A 16,320-nucleotide genomic window follows, 5' to 3' on the forward strand; every position below is an offset into this window, starting at 1 on the left:
GCACGAGAGGTGAGTGAGAACTCATCAATGTGCGTCTGCCGTTCGGCACTAAAGGTGAGTGAGAACTCATCAATGTGTGCCTGCCGTTTGCCAGTGGAGTTGCATTCAAAAGTGGCGAGAGTTGCAGCGTCTGGGAAGTGGAAGCATCACTTAGGATTGGAAACGTTTCGAGTGACGACGGTTGGACTCCTCCATGCATGCATGACACGTGTCGGCATGGCTGTGAAGAGTCGCGTCGTTTCGTATCCCCATGCGTCGCTTCGTTTCCCGATGCTTGGTTCGTCCTATAAATGTAAGGAAAGGACGATAGTTGAAATACTTGGAAGTTTTTGAGAGCAATCAGAGCTTGTGAGAGGCGATTTCCGGCGACTATGCGAAGGCGTTGTAGGCGATTTCCGGCGAGCTTTAACAAGGCGGAGGCGATTTCCAGTGACTAGGAACCACCGTGTGAACAAGGTATGTTGCTGTGTTTTTTATTTTTAGTGAATCAAAGTGTTGAATTCGTTGAATTTTTGTATGAACAAAGCATGAACAAGCATGAATGTAGATGAGCATAAGTGTTTAGGACTTTAGAATGGGAGTTGGATTCTAGCATGGCGTTTAGTTTCCCTTCGTTTGTGTTTGTAGATGTCAGACACCGAATCCGAGCGTAGTCGTAGTCCGAGGGCATTTGAGGACGAATCGTCCTCGGGGAGTTCTACCGAGGAGAGTAGGAGTGCCGAATCTGGGAGCTCTTCGAATTGTGAGATAGTGAAAGGGGCAGGGGTGAGCCCTCGATGTCAGGTCGTGAAGGTGGCGACGCAGGCGATGTGTCAATTGCTGCGCCAGGAGAGGGGGTAGTGAACGTTGTCAGGGGCAGGCAACGGATCCCGATGGCGAAGCCGAAGGATCTGGTGTTCGGAGTAGATCATTTGGAGCCGAATGTCTTGATCGAGGCTAAGCTGGCCAAGATTCGGGCCTAGTATCACATCCCGGATTCGGTAGTGATGCGAATCCCAAGGCCGTTAGAGTCGTTGAGTGACAATGATAAAGGAGTGGTCTTCTTCATCGATGCCTTCAAACATGGGCTTCAGCTGATTGCGCCATACCTTTGGGGCAAGGGGGACTTCAGTCCAAGCGCTTCTAACCGCCGATCGTTGAGTTTTCCTCGGATCTGAATGGGTGAGGGCTGCCGTTCCTTGCACCGATGGTTGATCCTATCGCGGCAGTCGGAGTAAACTTGGTATTCTGGGTGACGCTCCCTTAGGGAGGGTACGAACAGCCTTCGGGAGGCAGATGGCTTGCCTGTGGCTTGCTGCTTCCCTCTATCTTGAGCGCTGGGCTTCCGCACGCTTTTAAATGACTTCTCTTGCCGAAGCTGCATGTTCTGATCCAGACCGTCCTATTGCTGGGTTGAGTGCGTTTGCTGATCATGCAGTTGCCTCTGGGTGTCATCAAGTTTGGAGGAGAGGATGTTGTTGTGCTCCTGCATTCTCGCCATTTCCCTTTGCAGGGTTTCCACGCGGGCTTGCAGAGTATTTGGCCAAACAGGCGTCTCTGTCCGCCGTGTGTGAAGCAGGGGAGCAGGGCTTGGCTCGCCACCGATGCCGAGGATGGGGCCATCGGCAAGGAGGGACGAAGATGGATTCATTTTTTGGTCTCAGAGTTTTTGATATATGGGTTGATCGATAAGCGATTCCCACAGACGGCGCCAATCTGTTGGCACTAAAACTTGAACAGATAGAGATGAGTGCAACTTACAAGTAATGTGGACGATCTAGGGATCGATTGAGTGCTTGACGCAGTTCCTTCCTGTCCCTGGATGCTGATCCTGAATAGAAGGAAGCCGAGGCTCGTGAGGTCTATGGAACCGGTGTGGAACCAGCCTAAGACCCTCCGATGCCCAAGTAAGTTTGTTTCTAAGAGCTTTTGTTGCTAACAATGTATTTAGCATAAAAGTCAAGCTGAAAAGTCTTACCCTTGTATTGTAGTGAAGGGGCCTATTTATAGAGGGCATTTTTTATGCTCTTAGTACTTAATTTCGATGTGGGACTCGTGGGAGGGCCCTATGAGGTTGACATGGGTCTCTAGATATTTCGGGCGGGCCCTTCGAGGTTGATTCTGCAGAATCGGTAGGGGGTACCGATTGTGAACTCTGCTAGGCGGTATCGACCGTTCGCTGCTTTGAGGCAATATCATCGGTAGCTGATACCAATTGTTCGGAGCCTTGGGCACTTGGGGAGTTTCACTGATCCACGTGTCACTAAATAAGTGGAGGGTCAGATATGGTACAAACAACTCTCAATGTTGGCAACTGGAGGATCGCTAATTGGTGTTAGCCATTAGCTCTGATACCATGTAGAAACTGATTTTCCCTTAGTCATTCATATGATCATTATACAATATATATAAAGTCTGTAGAGAACAATCTATAGTTACAACAAGCCATTATCATGAACATAAATATGGAGTTATGGCCTAATAACAACGTAACTGACAACTGACCATTTCCTATCATTAGTAGGATTAACTATTGTAACTGAAATACTATTGTAACTCCCTAATAGGTATGGTGGGATTTGGGTGAGAGGGTCGGATAAAGAGAGAGAAAGAGGTAGGGAGAGATATTTTTTTTAGTTCTAAATTTTTTAATGTTTTATTTTAATTGTTAAATTAGTTTTAATCATTATATTATTTAATTATATTTTCATCTATGTGGAGGTGGTTCCACTTGGCATGTCACCCCTCAATTGGTGAATAATGAACCATGGGTACAAAATTACACAAACACCCTTGCCACGTCATCAGTTTTAATAGAATTTTGGATGGAGTTGACGGCAAGAGGCAAAGTGGGTCACCAAATCACAGTCAAGCGGGGTAAGTGAGTCACTTTAAGTTTGGGGGGCAAAGTGAGATTTGACCGTAGTTTCAGGGGGCATTGGTGTAAATAAGCCTTTTAGGAATAATGGTGGGTGGAAAGATAGGATTGTGTTTTTTCAAAGTTACATTGTGGGTGGGAAGATAAGGTGGGTGAAAAAATAGGACAACGGGTAGAAATAGCAGCACTCCATATATTTTCTTTGGTTGATAATTGCACATAACTCCTTTGTCTAGATAGTATTTGCGCAAATTTTTCTGCCTTTTTTTTTTCAAACAATATGAACCACATCCTTGCATAGGTAGAAGAAAGGTGAGGCCCATTAAGTTTACAAACACTGAAAAAGACAAACCATTAGTCTTAATATGAACCACATCCTTGCATAGGTAGAAGAAAGGTGAGCAAAAGTCCGAAGTATACGCGTCAGAAGACCAAAGGAAGTTGAAGACCGGAAGTTGCATTAATTATTGGAACCTCACTCTTAAACTTCATCAAAAACTTCATCACATTCACAACAGCAAATTAGAAAATAGGTACCTTCTTATAACAACTTATTCTTTGATCTGAGTTTGGCTCCTATGGCCAACCAACAAGGACATTCTTCTTTTTCTTCTTCTACTACTACTTTTCTCACTCATGATCCATGGACATATGATGTGTTTTTGAGTTTTAGAGGTAAGGACACACGCACCAATTTTACAGATCATTTGTACAAGGCCTTGTCCGATAAGGGGATCTACACCTTCATTGATCGTGAGATTATAGGAGGAGAAAAAATCTCACCAGCACTTCTCAAAGCAATTGAAGAGTCACGGATTTCTCTCATTGTATTCTCTGAAAACTACGCATCCTCAAGCTGGTGCTTGGAAGAACTCGTTGAGATCCTTCGATGCAAAACATCAAAGAAACAAATAGTTTGGCCCATTTTTTACAAAGTGGATCCGTCGCATGTACGAAACCAAACAAATAGTTTTGGTGATGCATTTGCTGACATTAGCTGCAGATTTAAGGATAGTACGGAGAAGATGCAAAGATGGAGAAGCGCTCTTAGACAAGCAGCAAGTTTGAAAGGATATACTTGCAAGGCGGGAGAGTATATTTCTACCCTCTATTGTGCACATATATATGGTTAATTTAGTGACTTGAGTCTATTTTCAGGGTCTTCTATCTTTTTCAAGTTTAATGGTTTCTCTCCTTTTTCCTTTGGTTATATTTAATTGTTACTCATTAAAAAAAAGTATTGTTTTGAGAAAAATTGAAAGGTGTAGGGAGAAGATTCAAAACCCATATATTAGCCGGACTAGTATAAATGATACATATCATCGTATACTTAAAAAAAACAAGTCAATATTGTTTGTGGTTAGGAACTTAGGCTCCATTTCGATGGAAGGATTCCAAATTATGGATTTGTATTACATAATAAGGTAATCTTGTTTGTTTAGATTAGTGAAATTCATGTAGGTCAAGATTTGGCCTAGAGAGAGATGAAGAAGATAAATGTATTTCAAATGATTCCTTACATGTAGTCACTTCAAATCTATTTCAAATGCACTATGTCTAGTTGTTCCAAATACATTCAATATCTATTTAAAATGCACTACATCTAGTTATTCTCAAATCCACATCCCTTCTTTTCAATCCCTCCATGATCCATCCAAACGGAAACTTATTTTAGCGAACTATACAATCAAACTCGGGGGAGTAGGGCAGCCGGCTGAATAGACTATGTACCTAAATATGGTATTCTTTGCGTGCTTGCATGTTTAAATTTTATTTCTTAAATGTGTCAAATTTTTTTAAATGGTAGGTCTGAAGCTACATTTATCAACCACATCGTTGAAGAGATCTTAGTTGTAGTATTGAAACGCACATTTTGGAATGTGGCCAAGTACCCAGTTGGAATTCAGTCTCAAGTACAAGATGTGGAAATGCTTTTGGATGTTGGTGGGAATGGTCGCTTCATGGTTGGGATATGGGGGGCATCTGGAATAGGCAAGACAACAATTGCAAAAGCTATATGGAATGAAATTGCCCATAAGTTTGAAGGAAGTTGTTTCTTGCCAAATGTTAGAGAAAATTCAATGCCACAATATGGAGGCTTAATCCAACAACAGGAGACTCTCCTTCAAGAGATTCTTGGAGGTAAAAAGTTGAAAATTGCCAGTGCTGATAAAGGTACCTCTATTATACATAAACTATTGAGGCATAAAAAGATTCTCTTAATTCTTGATGATGTGAATCAGTTGGAGCAATTAGACAACTTGGCTGGAGTTGGTTGGTTTGGTGAGGGTAGTAGAGTCATCATAACTACACAAGATAGCGGATTGCTAAAATGTCATGGAATTGAGCTGATGTACGAGGTCCAAAAGTTATTTGACTACCAAGCTCTTGAACTTTTCAGTTTGAATGTCTTCGGAATTAATGAACCTCCAAATGATTATTTGGAACTCGCACAACGAGCAATAGCCTATGCCCAAGGCCTTCCACTAGCTATAACACTTTTAGGTTCCCATCTTCGTAATAAAGGTTTACATCGTTGGCAAGCTATATTAGATGGTTACGAAGGAGAACCTTATTTAGGTATTCAGAAAATACTTCGAAAAAGTTATGATGCATTGGAAAATTCAATGCAACAAGTTTTTCTTGACATTGCATGCTTCTTCAAGGGTGAAGATAAGGACTATGTGATACAAGTACTAAGAAGTTGTAAGCAGAAGGTCTCCCAAGATTGTATAGAAGTACTCATTGAGAAGGCAATCATAACTATTGAATGTAATAGGATTTGGATGCATGACTTGCTAGAAAAAATGGGAAAGGATATAGTTCATGAAGAGTGCCCCATTGAGCCTGGCAAGCGTAGTAGATTATGGTTTCATGAGGATGTCTACCATGTTCTAACTGAAAATACAGTAAGTATAATATAGGTTCTTATATTCCATTTGAAAAGAACCAGTACCATATGTAACCTAGAAATTTCTTAACAAAATGTACTTGTATTTTGGTTTGAAAAGTCTTAACACTAATTATTTTCCATTTTAGGGCACAGGAAAAATTAAAGGCATCATGGTGGAGTTTCCCAAGCCAAATGTGATAACATTGAATGCAGCAAGCTTCTCTGGGATGGACAATCTTGAAATTTTCATAAATCGTGATGCAATTCTATCTGGACACATTAAATATCTACCCAACGAGTTGAGGTTCCTTGATTGGGGTCGATGCCAATTGCATTCTTTGCCATCCAAGTTTTGTGCAATGCATCTTGCTGTGTTCAATATGCCTTGTGGTAGTATCAGAAAGTTGGAAAATTTTAAGGTAACAATTGAAATTATTCTTATTTATTACTATTTCAAATAGAGTTCTTGTTTTTGGAACAAAAAATATATATATTCGAAGTTTTTTTTTAAGGGATTTGATAATTTACCAATTTATGTTTTTGTCTCACAGTATATGCCAAAGCTGACATCTTTGAATTTGAGTGGTTGTCAATTCTTAAAAAAAATCCCTGACTTATCCGGAATCCCAAATGTAAAGTGGCTGAATCTAAGTAAGTGTACAAGTTTGGTTGAGGTTGATGATTCTGTTGGACTCCTTGATAAACTCGTTGAATTGAATCTTGATGGATGCTTTAAGCTTACAAGGTTTGCAACAACACTTAGATTGAAATCCCTGGAAAGGCTTTGTCTACGTAATTGTGGAAGGCTTGAGAGCTTCCCAGAAATAGAGGACAAGTTGGAATCCCTGGTGATTTTGAATATCGGAGAAAGTGGCATAAGAGGATTGCCATCATCAGTTGCATATCTTGCTGGGATTACATATATGAGTGCTGGTTATTGTGACAACCTTACATTTACGTCATTGCGTAGGATATATGGATTGCAACGTCTCACTACACTTGGCGATAAGGTGAACTCTGACTCAAACATCTCATTAGCGCTTCCCAAGCTAGTTTTCTTTAATCTCCAAGGATGCAATTTATCAGAAAGTAACTTCGTCCTGCCTCTTGACTGCTGGCTCACGTTTACATTTCTTGATCTATCGGGAAACAATGTTTTCAGAGGTCCGGGATGCATTAGTAAATTTGCCAACTTATGGTTTCTTAGATTAAATGGTTACAAGGGGCTTCAGGAAATTCCAGAATTGCTTCGACCAAGTGTAGATCGGGTACTCTTGCCTAATTGCACATCATTGGAAAAATTTCCAAAACTTCCCCAGGGGGTTCGGTGGCTGGATTTGGTCAATTGTCATAGACTAGGTGCCTATGAGATCACAGAAAATATTCTTCTGAATAAGGTTTCTGTCTCTTCTCTCTCTCTCTTCCTCTATATTATTGTTGAAGTTTTCAGACTATGATCTGATTAGGTTTTGGATTATTGATGAAGGAGCTCAAAAATTAATGAAAGGGGAAAGAACACAGAGAAATTAGAGAGAACAATCGCAGCAAGAATGAGTCTGTTATCTCACTCTTCTACCAAACACACGCACACCACGTGCTTGTTATTAAACCGTTAGGAAAAAGAATATTCCTACTTACATCAGCTCAATCTAACCATCCATTCATCTATCCTATGAGATAGAGACACATGGCACAATGTTACATTTTTCCTACGATTACACCTTAGCTGTCCATTGGACTATAATCCAATGGCTCACATTTAACCATACAGAAAATACAATCTGAGCTAACTTAACAAATATTTCAGCTAACACTTATATTTCAACACTCCCTTCTAAGTGTTTAGCTGAAATGACCCCAAGCTTCTTCCTCAAATACTCAAACCTATCTCTGGCTAGAGCTTTGGTAAAGATATCTGCAGTCTGCTCTTCTGTCTTGCAGTATAGCAACTCAATTTCTCCATCTTGTAAGGCATCACGAATAAAATGAAAACGTCTGTTTATATGCCTTGTCTTGTGATGATGCACTGGATTTTTGGTTATAGCTATAGCAGAGGTATTATCACATAGAATGGATGTTGCACTGACCTGTTCTTCACCAAAATCTGAAAGAACAAACCTCAACCACATTGCTTGTGCAGTTGCTTCAGCTGCACTCACGTATTCAGCTTCTGCAGTGGAGAGAGCCACACTGGTTTGCTTGATTGATGCCCAAGAAAAGACACCTGAACCAAGGTGGAATGCATAACCAGATGTACTCTTCATATCATCCTCACTTCCTGCCCAATCGCTATCACAATAACCAATTAGCACTGCTTCTTTTCCTCTTTCATAGGCTATGCCATAATCCAGTGAACCTTGTATGTACCTCAGTACTCTCTTAGCAACCCCCATATGTTTCCTAGTAGGACCGTGCATGAATCTAGCTAAGAGACTGGCTACAAACATAATATCAGGTCTTGTTGCAGTCAGATACAACAGACTTCCCACCACCTGCCTGTATAGGCTTTCGTCTGCTTGTTCACTACCATCCTGCTTTGACAGTTTCTCATTCACTGCAAGAGGAGTAGCAATTGACTTGCAATCCTTGAAGCCAAACCTATCCAAAAGAGTCTTTGCATATTTCTTCTGATGCAAGAAGATATAAGTTTCAGTTTGTATCACTCCTAACCCCAGAAAATGATGCAATAGACCAAGATCAGTCATTTCGTATTGTTTCATCATTTCAGTCTTGAAATCAATCAGTAATTCTCTAGAACTTCCAGTGTAGATAATGTCATCTACATAGAGTGAAACAATAAGAATGCCACTCTTTGCAGATTTCACATATAGAGTTGCCTCACTAAGACTCCTTTTAAAACCAGCCTTGTCAAAATAGGAATTGATCTCTTCATACCAAGCTCTTGGAGCTTGTTTAAGGCCATACAAAGCCTTCTTCAGTCTGTAAACTCCATCTTCCTTGATTTTACTCACAAAGCCAGGTGGTTGGTCAACATAAACTTCTTCATGTAACACTCCATTCAAGAATGCTGATTTCACATCAAGCTGGAACAGCTTCCATCCTTTCTGTGCTGCCAAAGCCACCAAAATCCGAATTGTATCTAGCCTTGCCACTGGTGCAAAGGTCTCATTGAAGTCTATTCCAGGCTTTTGAGAGTAACCTTTTGCTACCAGTCGTGCTTTATTCTTCTGAACAGAACCATCCAAGTTCAACTTAGTTTTATACACCCACTTAACTCCAATAACTGGTTTATCAGAGGGCCTATCAACCAATTCCCAAGTGTTATTCTTCTCTATCATTTCAATCTCATTTTTCATTGCTTTCTTCCATGAGACATCCTTAACAGCTTCTTCAAATGACTCAGGCTCAATGATGCATACATTGCATCTTTCATAGACTTCAGCTATACTCTTGTATTTCCGAGGAGTATGATCAAGATCCTGTGGACCTGTGACAGTTTCAGAGTGTTCTTCTTCATTAATCTCTGACATTTCTGCTTGAGCCCCATGTGACTCATCAATCTGTTTTTCTTTCTCAGCAGCACCATCAGGAAATGAAACTGAAATGCTGCACTCTTTTTGTGCATTCCAATCCCAACTAGCCTCCTCCTTGAAAACAACATCTCTGGAGATGACCACTTTGCATGATTCAAGATTGTACACTCTGTAACCCTTTTCACAGCTGCCATATCCAAGAAATACACACCTGGTGCTAGTCTGATCAAGCTTCTGTCTCTGCTGCTCTGGAACTTGTGCATAACACAAGGAACCAAACACTCTTAGGTGCTTAATTCCTGGTTTTCTTCCACTATACGCTTCAAAAGGTGTTTTCTTCTCTAAAGCTTTAGTGGGGCATCTATTCAGAACATATACAGCAGTGTTAACTGCTTCAGCCCAAAATTCCAGAGGCATTTTCTTCTCAACCATCATACACTTTGCCATTTCAACAATTGATCTATTCTTCCTTTCAGCTACTCCGTTCTGCTGTGGAGAATAGGCAACTGTAAGCTGTCTTTCCATTCCCATTTCCTCACAAAATTTGCTAAATTCAGAAGATGTATACTCACCTCCTCTATCACTTCTCAACTTCTTCAGTTTATAGCCACTTTGCAATTCAACCATGGCTTTAAACTTTTTGAACACATTGAATACTTCAGACTTATACCTCAGAAAATAAATCCAACACATTCGAGTACTGTCATCTATGAAGGTAAGAAAATATTTATTTCCTGCTTTTGTAATAGTTTGCATTGGTCCACACACATCTGTGTGCACCAATTCAAGTGGAGTTGTAGCTCTGCTTGTTGCTTCTTTTGGAAAAGACCCCCTGCTATGCTTTCCAAAGATGCAGCCTTCACACACATCACTTGTGGCTTTAATATCTGTCAGACCTATCACCATTCCCTCATCTTGCAGCAATCTCAAGCTTTTGAGATTTAAGTGTCCCAACCTCCTATGCCAAAGCAATGTTGATTGACACACACTTGCCTTTAATGCCAGATGTAAATCTGTATGAAGATTCAAGGGAAAACTTCTATTTCCTTTCATTTGCACTCTAGCCACCAGATTAGATAATGAGCAATTATCATAGATATCTGCTTTGTTGTCTCCAAAGATCAGAAAGTATCCATGCTCCATCATCTGTCCAACACTGAGTAAATTCTCCTTGAGACCAGCTACAAGCATCACTTCTTTGATGTATCTCTTTCCCAACTTTGTTTCAACTACCAAACTTCCTTTTCCTAGAACATTAGCCAACTGTCCTATTCCCATTGCAACCTTTGCCGTTATGCTTCTGTCAATTTCAATCAAGACATCCTCCCTTCCAGTCATATGGTTACTACAGCCACTGTCCAGGTACCATACATCTTGCAGAGGTCTCTTATCAGTTGCACTGTTGACAAAGAACATGGTTGGTGTAATAGGAGTTTGAGTTGCATAGTTCAGCTGTTGTTGTGCAGGTTTCTTGCTGTAGCAGTCTTTTGCAATATGTCCAAATTTGTCACAGTTGTAACACTTTGGCTTGCCTTTAAATCGACATTCACCAAAATGTAGCTTTCCACAATGCTTACACGCATTCTTGGCACCATTAGTGGGTTTATTATCCCATTTCTTGTCATTTGTTTTCCAATCCTTTTGATCTTTAGCACCTTGCTTTCCAGTGAATTTATCTGTTTTGGAATTCACACTGAGACTAGCAAATGCTTTCTCAGTTTTAGGCTCAGTGTGTCTCTCCAACCTCTGTGCAAATCCTTTCAAGGAGGCAACAACCTCTTGAACCTCAATTTTGTCTATGTCCCTTGAATGCTCAATCACAGAACATGTAGGATCATACATAGCAGGTAAGCTAATCAACAATTTCTGCACTACTCTTTCCTTAGGTAAATCTTCTCCATAACTTCTCATTTGATTTATAAGATCAAACAGTTTTGCAAGATAGGCAGATAAAGATTCATCATCTCTCATTTTAGTATATTCAAAATCCCTACGTAAGCTTTGTAATTTTACACTTCTCACCTGTTTGTCTCCATGAAATTCACTCATCAAGAGATTCCAGGCTCCCTTTGATGTTTCTTCATGAGCGATCCTCGGAAAAATTTCCCCAGAGACTGCTCCCTGGATCAGCCCAAGAGCTTTAGCATCTTTCATCAATACCTCCGTGAGAGATATCTTCTCTGCCTCACTTGATTCCTCCTTGTCCTTCTTAGTTTTATCAGATTCATCAGCTCCCTTCAAAACTGAGTTCTGTACACCTTTTTCAACCAGATCCCACAATCCATGAGATCTGAAAATAGTTTTCATCCTTATACTCCAGAACTCATAGTTCTCGCCATTGAAGATCGGTGCTCGTAGCTCACCACCGCTTGATCCAGCCATATTAGACACAAATCGCAAGATTCCAAGCTTAACGTCAAGAACTTCAGCTCACGTAACTCACAGATTCAAGAACGCCCAGTAGAAGACAATCGAACCTGGCTCTGATACCATGTTGAAGTTTTCAGACTATGATCTGATTAGGTTTTGGATTATTGATGAAGGAGCTCAGAAATTAATGAAAGGGGAAAGAACACAGAGAAATTAGAGAGAACAATCGCAGCAAGAATGAGTCTGTTATCTCACTCTTCTACCAAACACACGCACACCACGTGCTTGTTATTAAACCGTTAGGAAAAAGAATATTCCTACTTACATCAGCTCAATCTAACCATCCATTCATCTATCCTATGAGATAGAGACACATGGCACAATGTTACATTTTTCCTACGATTACACCTTAGCTGTCCATTGGACTATAATCCAATGGCTCACATTTAACCATACAGAAAATACAATCTGAGCTGACTTAACAAATATTTCAGCTAACACTTATATTTCAACAATTATATCGTTAAGATGATGATTGTTGTAACTCTATTCTATTGTAGGTACCGCATTCTGTATTCGAAATTATACTTCGAGGCAATGCATTTCCAAAGTGGGTCAGCTGTTGTAAAAATGCAACAGTATGTAGATATCCTGATGTCAAGGATAAAGAGGAATACGTTGGTGGATGTGAATTTTCTTTTGAAATTCCTCCAAATTTAGAACGGGAGACGTCAAGATTGGTTCTATGTGTTAGCTATCATTACCCTTATTTTGACGATGCCAAGATTCTTATCAATGGAAAACTCGTCAATAAGGTATGGATTGGGGATACGCATGCAACGGAGATAGAGGATACTCATGTGTGGCTCAAGTGTGTTCCATTATTGGATCCGCAGAAGTTACGTGTGGGAGAAGAACCGACGCATTTGCAGCAGGGTAATATGTGTCAAGTTATATTTCACTTGCAAGGCGCAGGACCGATACCGGTTATAAGCTGTGGGGTGCACCTATTAGGCCACCAGGTTGCTGATGTTAGTGGGAGTGCCATGGCTGTTGACGACGATATAATGATGAATGAATCAACGAGTTGTGTCAGAAAGAGGCCTCGTGGATCAGATATCACCGCAGTTGATGATCATGATCATCAAGAGCAATCGCTTTGCTCATCTTCAGAACCAGCGGATCATCCAAAGCGGAGGCATATTGATATTGAAGAGGAGTAAAAAGTAAGGAAATTAATCAATGTTCGAAATAATCAATGATGAGATGAGAAAGCCCTTTCTGAGCAGCAAATTTAATGCCAAAGAATAAACCCCACAATTCAGCCTCCAGCACCTGTCCTTTCCCCAAGTTTACGGCAAACCCAGCAATCCAGTCTCCATTAGAAATTTCCTCTGTCCTTTCACATTATTTTTGGCACGGTGGTTGTCTCTTTTCTTTTCACTACGAGTTGTGAAAGATTTTAATGCCCTTTTTTTTTTCTTCTGTAACTAAGTTTATTCCTTTACTTTTTTTGACACAGAGAATTTTAATGCCCACAAAATCATTACCGTGTTCCCTACTAGCTCACTCACTCGATGAACTATTAAAGTGGGAAGGGAGGACCCCCATTAAAACTACAAAATTCCTTAACAAAAAGAAAAAGTAAAGGTAATGCCGATCAAAAGAAAAAGTAAAAGTAATGTTTGTCAAAAGAAAAAGTAAGGCATCTTGAAAAGTAAAGGTTGATCACTTACCTTGCAGTGAAATTTACTTCATCTTGAAAAGTAAATGTACCTATTTCTCTCTAACAAAGAAACCTACCTATATATAATTTTTTTTTCGAGTACCTACTTTTTCATATAACCTATTTATCATGTAGAAAAAGAAAGCTCGTTACCATCAAAGACAAGAAGTTACCGGTTCCTTAACCTTGAAAGTGCAAACAAAATTTCTCTTGATGAGGTGAATCCAATCAATGAAGGCTAATTTGGTAAAAGTGGGCTACAAAAATAAAAATGAAAAAGAGATATGTGCTCAATTTACCACGTTAATGTAACAATTTTATGACATAAGTTGTCCTATTTGTTAGTGATGTTACAACATGGTGAGCTCATGTTATCTTCTGTAGGAAATTTCCTTTTCATCAGTAATAGTGAAATTGGTTAAATAGTTCATCGGTGTCCAAATGAAATCCGCGTTTGGTTATCATTCTCAAGTTCATTGATCTCCCCAATTATTGTGAGGTAATTTGGTTTCTTCTGTTACTGAGATGAAAAATTCAGAACACATATGAAGTCCAAATGAAGCACTCCCTCTCATGGGCCAGAACTCACAGGACATGAAAGCAACTCTGTAATTATTTTTATTTTTATTTTTATTTTTCATAGCAGTTTATATCAATTGCAAATAATAGTAAAAGTGGGAAAGGGATAAGAAACAAGCCACATGTAAGGCTCCGTTAAGAATCAGACAAACCAGAGTCTAAACAATTGTGAAGATATGTTAGTCAAAAAGAAAAAGCATAACCTCGCAAAATCAAAAACCCCATAGCTGCCATCGACTGAAATTATTCACACACACACACACACAAAAAAAAACAGGCAAAGGTCGAAGCTTTTCGCTCTCTCCCATATTCAAATTCAACAATAAAGAAAAAGCATCATCATGAACTGAAAGAAAGTTTGTGCGCGTCATAAAGGAAGTATCACCGTCAGTCAAAGACAAGAAGTTGCCTTGAAGGTTCTTTACCCTTTACTTGGTCACATTCACATGGTAGATATAACAAGGCCTGGCCTCGGTCTGGGTTGGTTCGGTTTTGGGCTCAACCCGAACACCGAACTGAAGGCTTCAGGTTAGCTATTTTGGAAACCGTACACCGAACCATAACCAATAAAACCGACCATTTCGGTTAACCGGAGTTTGTGGTTTGGTTTGGTTCGGTTTCGGGTTTAGGCTGAAGAGAGAGAGCAAGAAGAAAGCTAGGAAAAAATTAGATAGAGGGAGAGATTGAGACAGGGGAGAAAGGAAGAAGAAGAAGGGGAAAAAAAATAGAAAAAGAAGAAGACAGAGACAGCGGGAAGAAGAAGGAGAAGGAGGAAGAGGAGAGAGAGCGATGGAAAACTAGAAAGACGAGAGAGCATGAAAAAAAAATAGAAAAAAGAGAGAGATATGGGAGGAGGAAAAAATTGCAGAGATTGACAGAGGAAAGAGGAGGAAGAAAGGAAAGAGAGAGGGAGAGAAGAAGGAAATAGAAATAAAAAAGAGAGATGGACAGTGATGTGACGGAAAGAGTAAGAAGAAGATGGAAAACAAATAAAAAATGAAGGGGTTGGGAAAACTGAGATATGGGGAGAAGAAAAAGAATAAAAAAAATACAAAAGAAGGAAAAACAACATTGGTTTCGGCAGATGCAGTGCATGCATCATGTCCACTTGCAATGTCTCACATTTTTTTATAATATTTATTATTCTGAGTAACTAATTATATATCATATTTATTGAAAGAACACACAAGAAGGTTGTTTGCTCCGGTGGAAAGAAAGAAGGATTCTTACATGGAGGTGTGGGGTTCAAATCCCTTTGTTGCAAAATATTTTTGTAATATTTGGCTTGCCAACAGTAACGGTTTGGTTTGGGTACACCGATTCATTTAAAATCTCAAATCGTAAACCGGACCAAACCAACCCGATCAGTCTTCTTCTCTCTTTTTCTTTTTTATTCTCTCTCTCTCTCCTGAAGAAAACCTTGCCTCAACTTCTTCTCCTCTTCTTCTCCTCTTCCTCTCTGTCTGATTTCTCTTTTTGTTTTGCTCGATAGATTGGAGGATATGTTTTTTGTTTTACTAGATCTGTTGCTGGAAAAATGCAGCAAGAGAAGCTGAAAGATTTTTGTTATTTTACTGAAATATGATTTTGGGCTTTTTTTCCTTCAACCATGCGCCTACAAATGACGAATGAGGACCTGGGAAGATGATTGTTTGGTGGAGAAGTTTGAAAAAAAAGTGACCTAGGATTGTTTGCCGGTCCAGACCAAGAAAACCGCAACCGAATCGGATCTAAACAGGTCCGGGTTGGTTCGGTTAAATAATTACTTTTTCATCACAACTGGATCGGACCGAACCGGTTGAACAGTATGGTTCCGGTTCTAAATTTGACTGAAAATCGGGTGGAACCGGACCGTGCCCAGGCCTAAATTATGAAGGCTATACCAAAAAATTTTAATTTTAAATTCATAAGATTTGCCAATAATACCTTAGGATTTACGGGTTGAAGGTCTTACACCAAAACTTAAAATTTATGCCACTTACATTGATATAATTTATCTTCTTCTTGTTTTCCTTCTTTTTTAATATATATTTTTTTTTATCTGGAAGGTTTCACACTGTACATTTCCCGAAAATTAACTCAATGTGGTAGCTGTTAAGACTTTACAATCAGAAAACATTAGTTCACTCAATATATTTGTATCGAGATTAACTCAAGTAAATAATATGAAGGCTTGCACGATTGAGATATATAATGTTTGGCTACTTGAAAATGAGTTAAAGACATTTTAAAACAGAGATGTAATTAAATTGCATAAATGTTTAGTACGTTAAATGCAATAAACACCCAACAATTAAATTGCATAAATGTTCAGTACGTTAAACGCAATAAACACCCAACAATATCAACAACTTTTGTCAAACATAAATCTCTAAACGTCATGAAATTGATAATATGCAAT

At 39.5% G+C, this 16,320-nt stretch overlaps 1 protein-coding gene across 2 annotated transcripts; it reads left to right on the top strand.

The window, feature by feature from the left end:
- The first annotated feature begins 3,231 nt into the window (after positions 1-3,231).
- On the top strand, positions 3,232-13,178 carry LOC110746065 (TMV resistance protein N-like). 2 transcript variants are annotated; one of them, XM_088248094.1, is made up of 5 exons: positions 3,232-3,950; positions 4,665-5,766; positions 5,897-6,169; positions 6,302-7,147; positions 12,175-13,178. In XM_088248094.1, the coding sequence occupies exons 1-5, from the start codon at positions 3,436-3,438 to the stop codon at positions 12,835-12,837; spliced, it is 3,399 nt and encodes a 1,132-aa protein (XP_088104220.1). In that variant the 5' UTR covers positions 3,232-3,435; the 3' UTR covers positions 12,838-13,178. The 2 variants fall into 2 exon arrangements, with proteins under 2 accessions (XP_088104220.1, XP_088104221.1); XM_088248095.1 differs by lacking the exon at positions 6,302-7,147 and having other exon boundaries at positions 3,233-3,950.
- The last annotated feature ends 3,142 nt before the right edge of the window (positions 13,179-16,320 follow it).

Source organism: Prunus avium, chromosome 2 (genome assembly GCF_965620075.1).
Source record: "Prunus avium chromosome 2, drPruAviu1.hap1.1, whole genome shotgun sequence".
Taxonomy (NCBI): Eukaryota; Viridiplantae; Streptophyta; class Magnoliopsida; order Rosales; family Rosaceae; genus Prunus; species Prunus avium.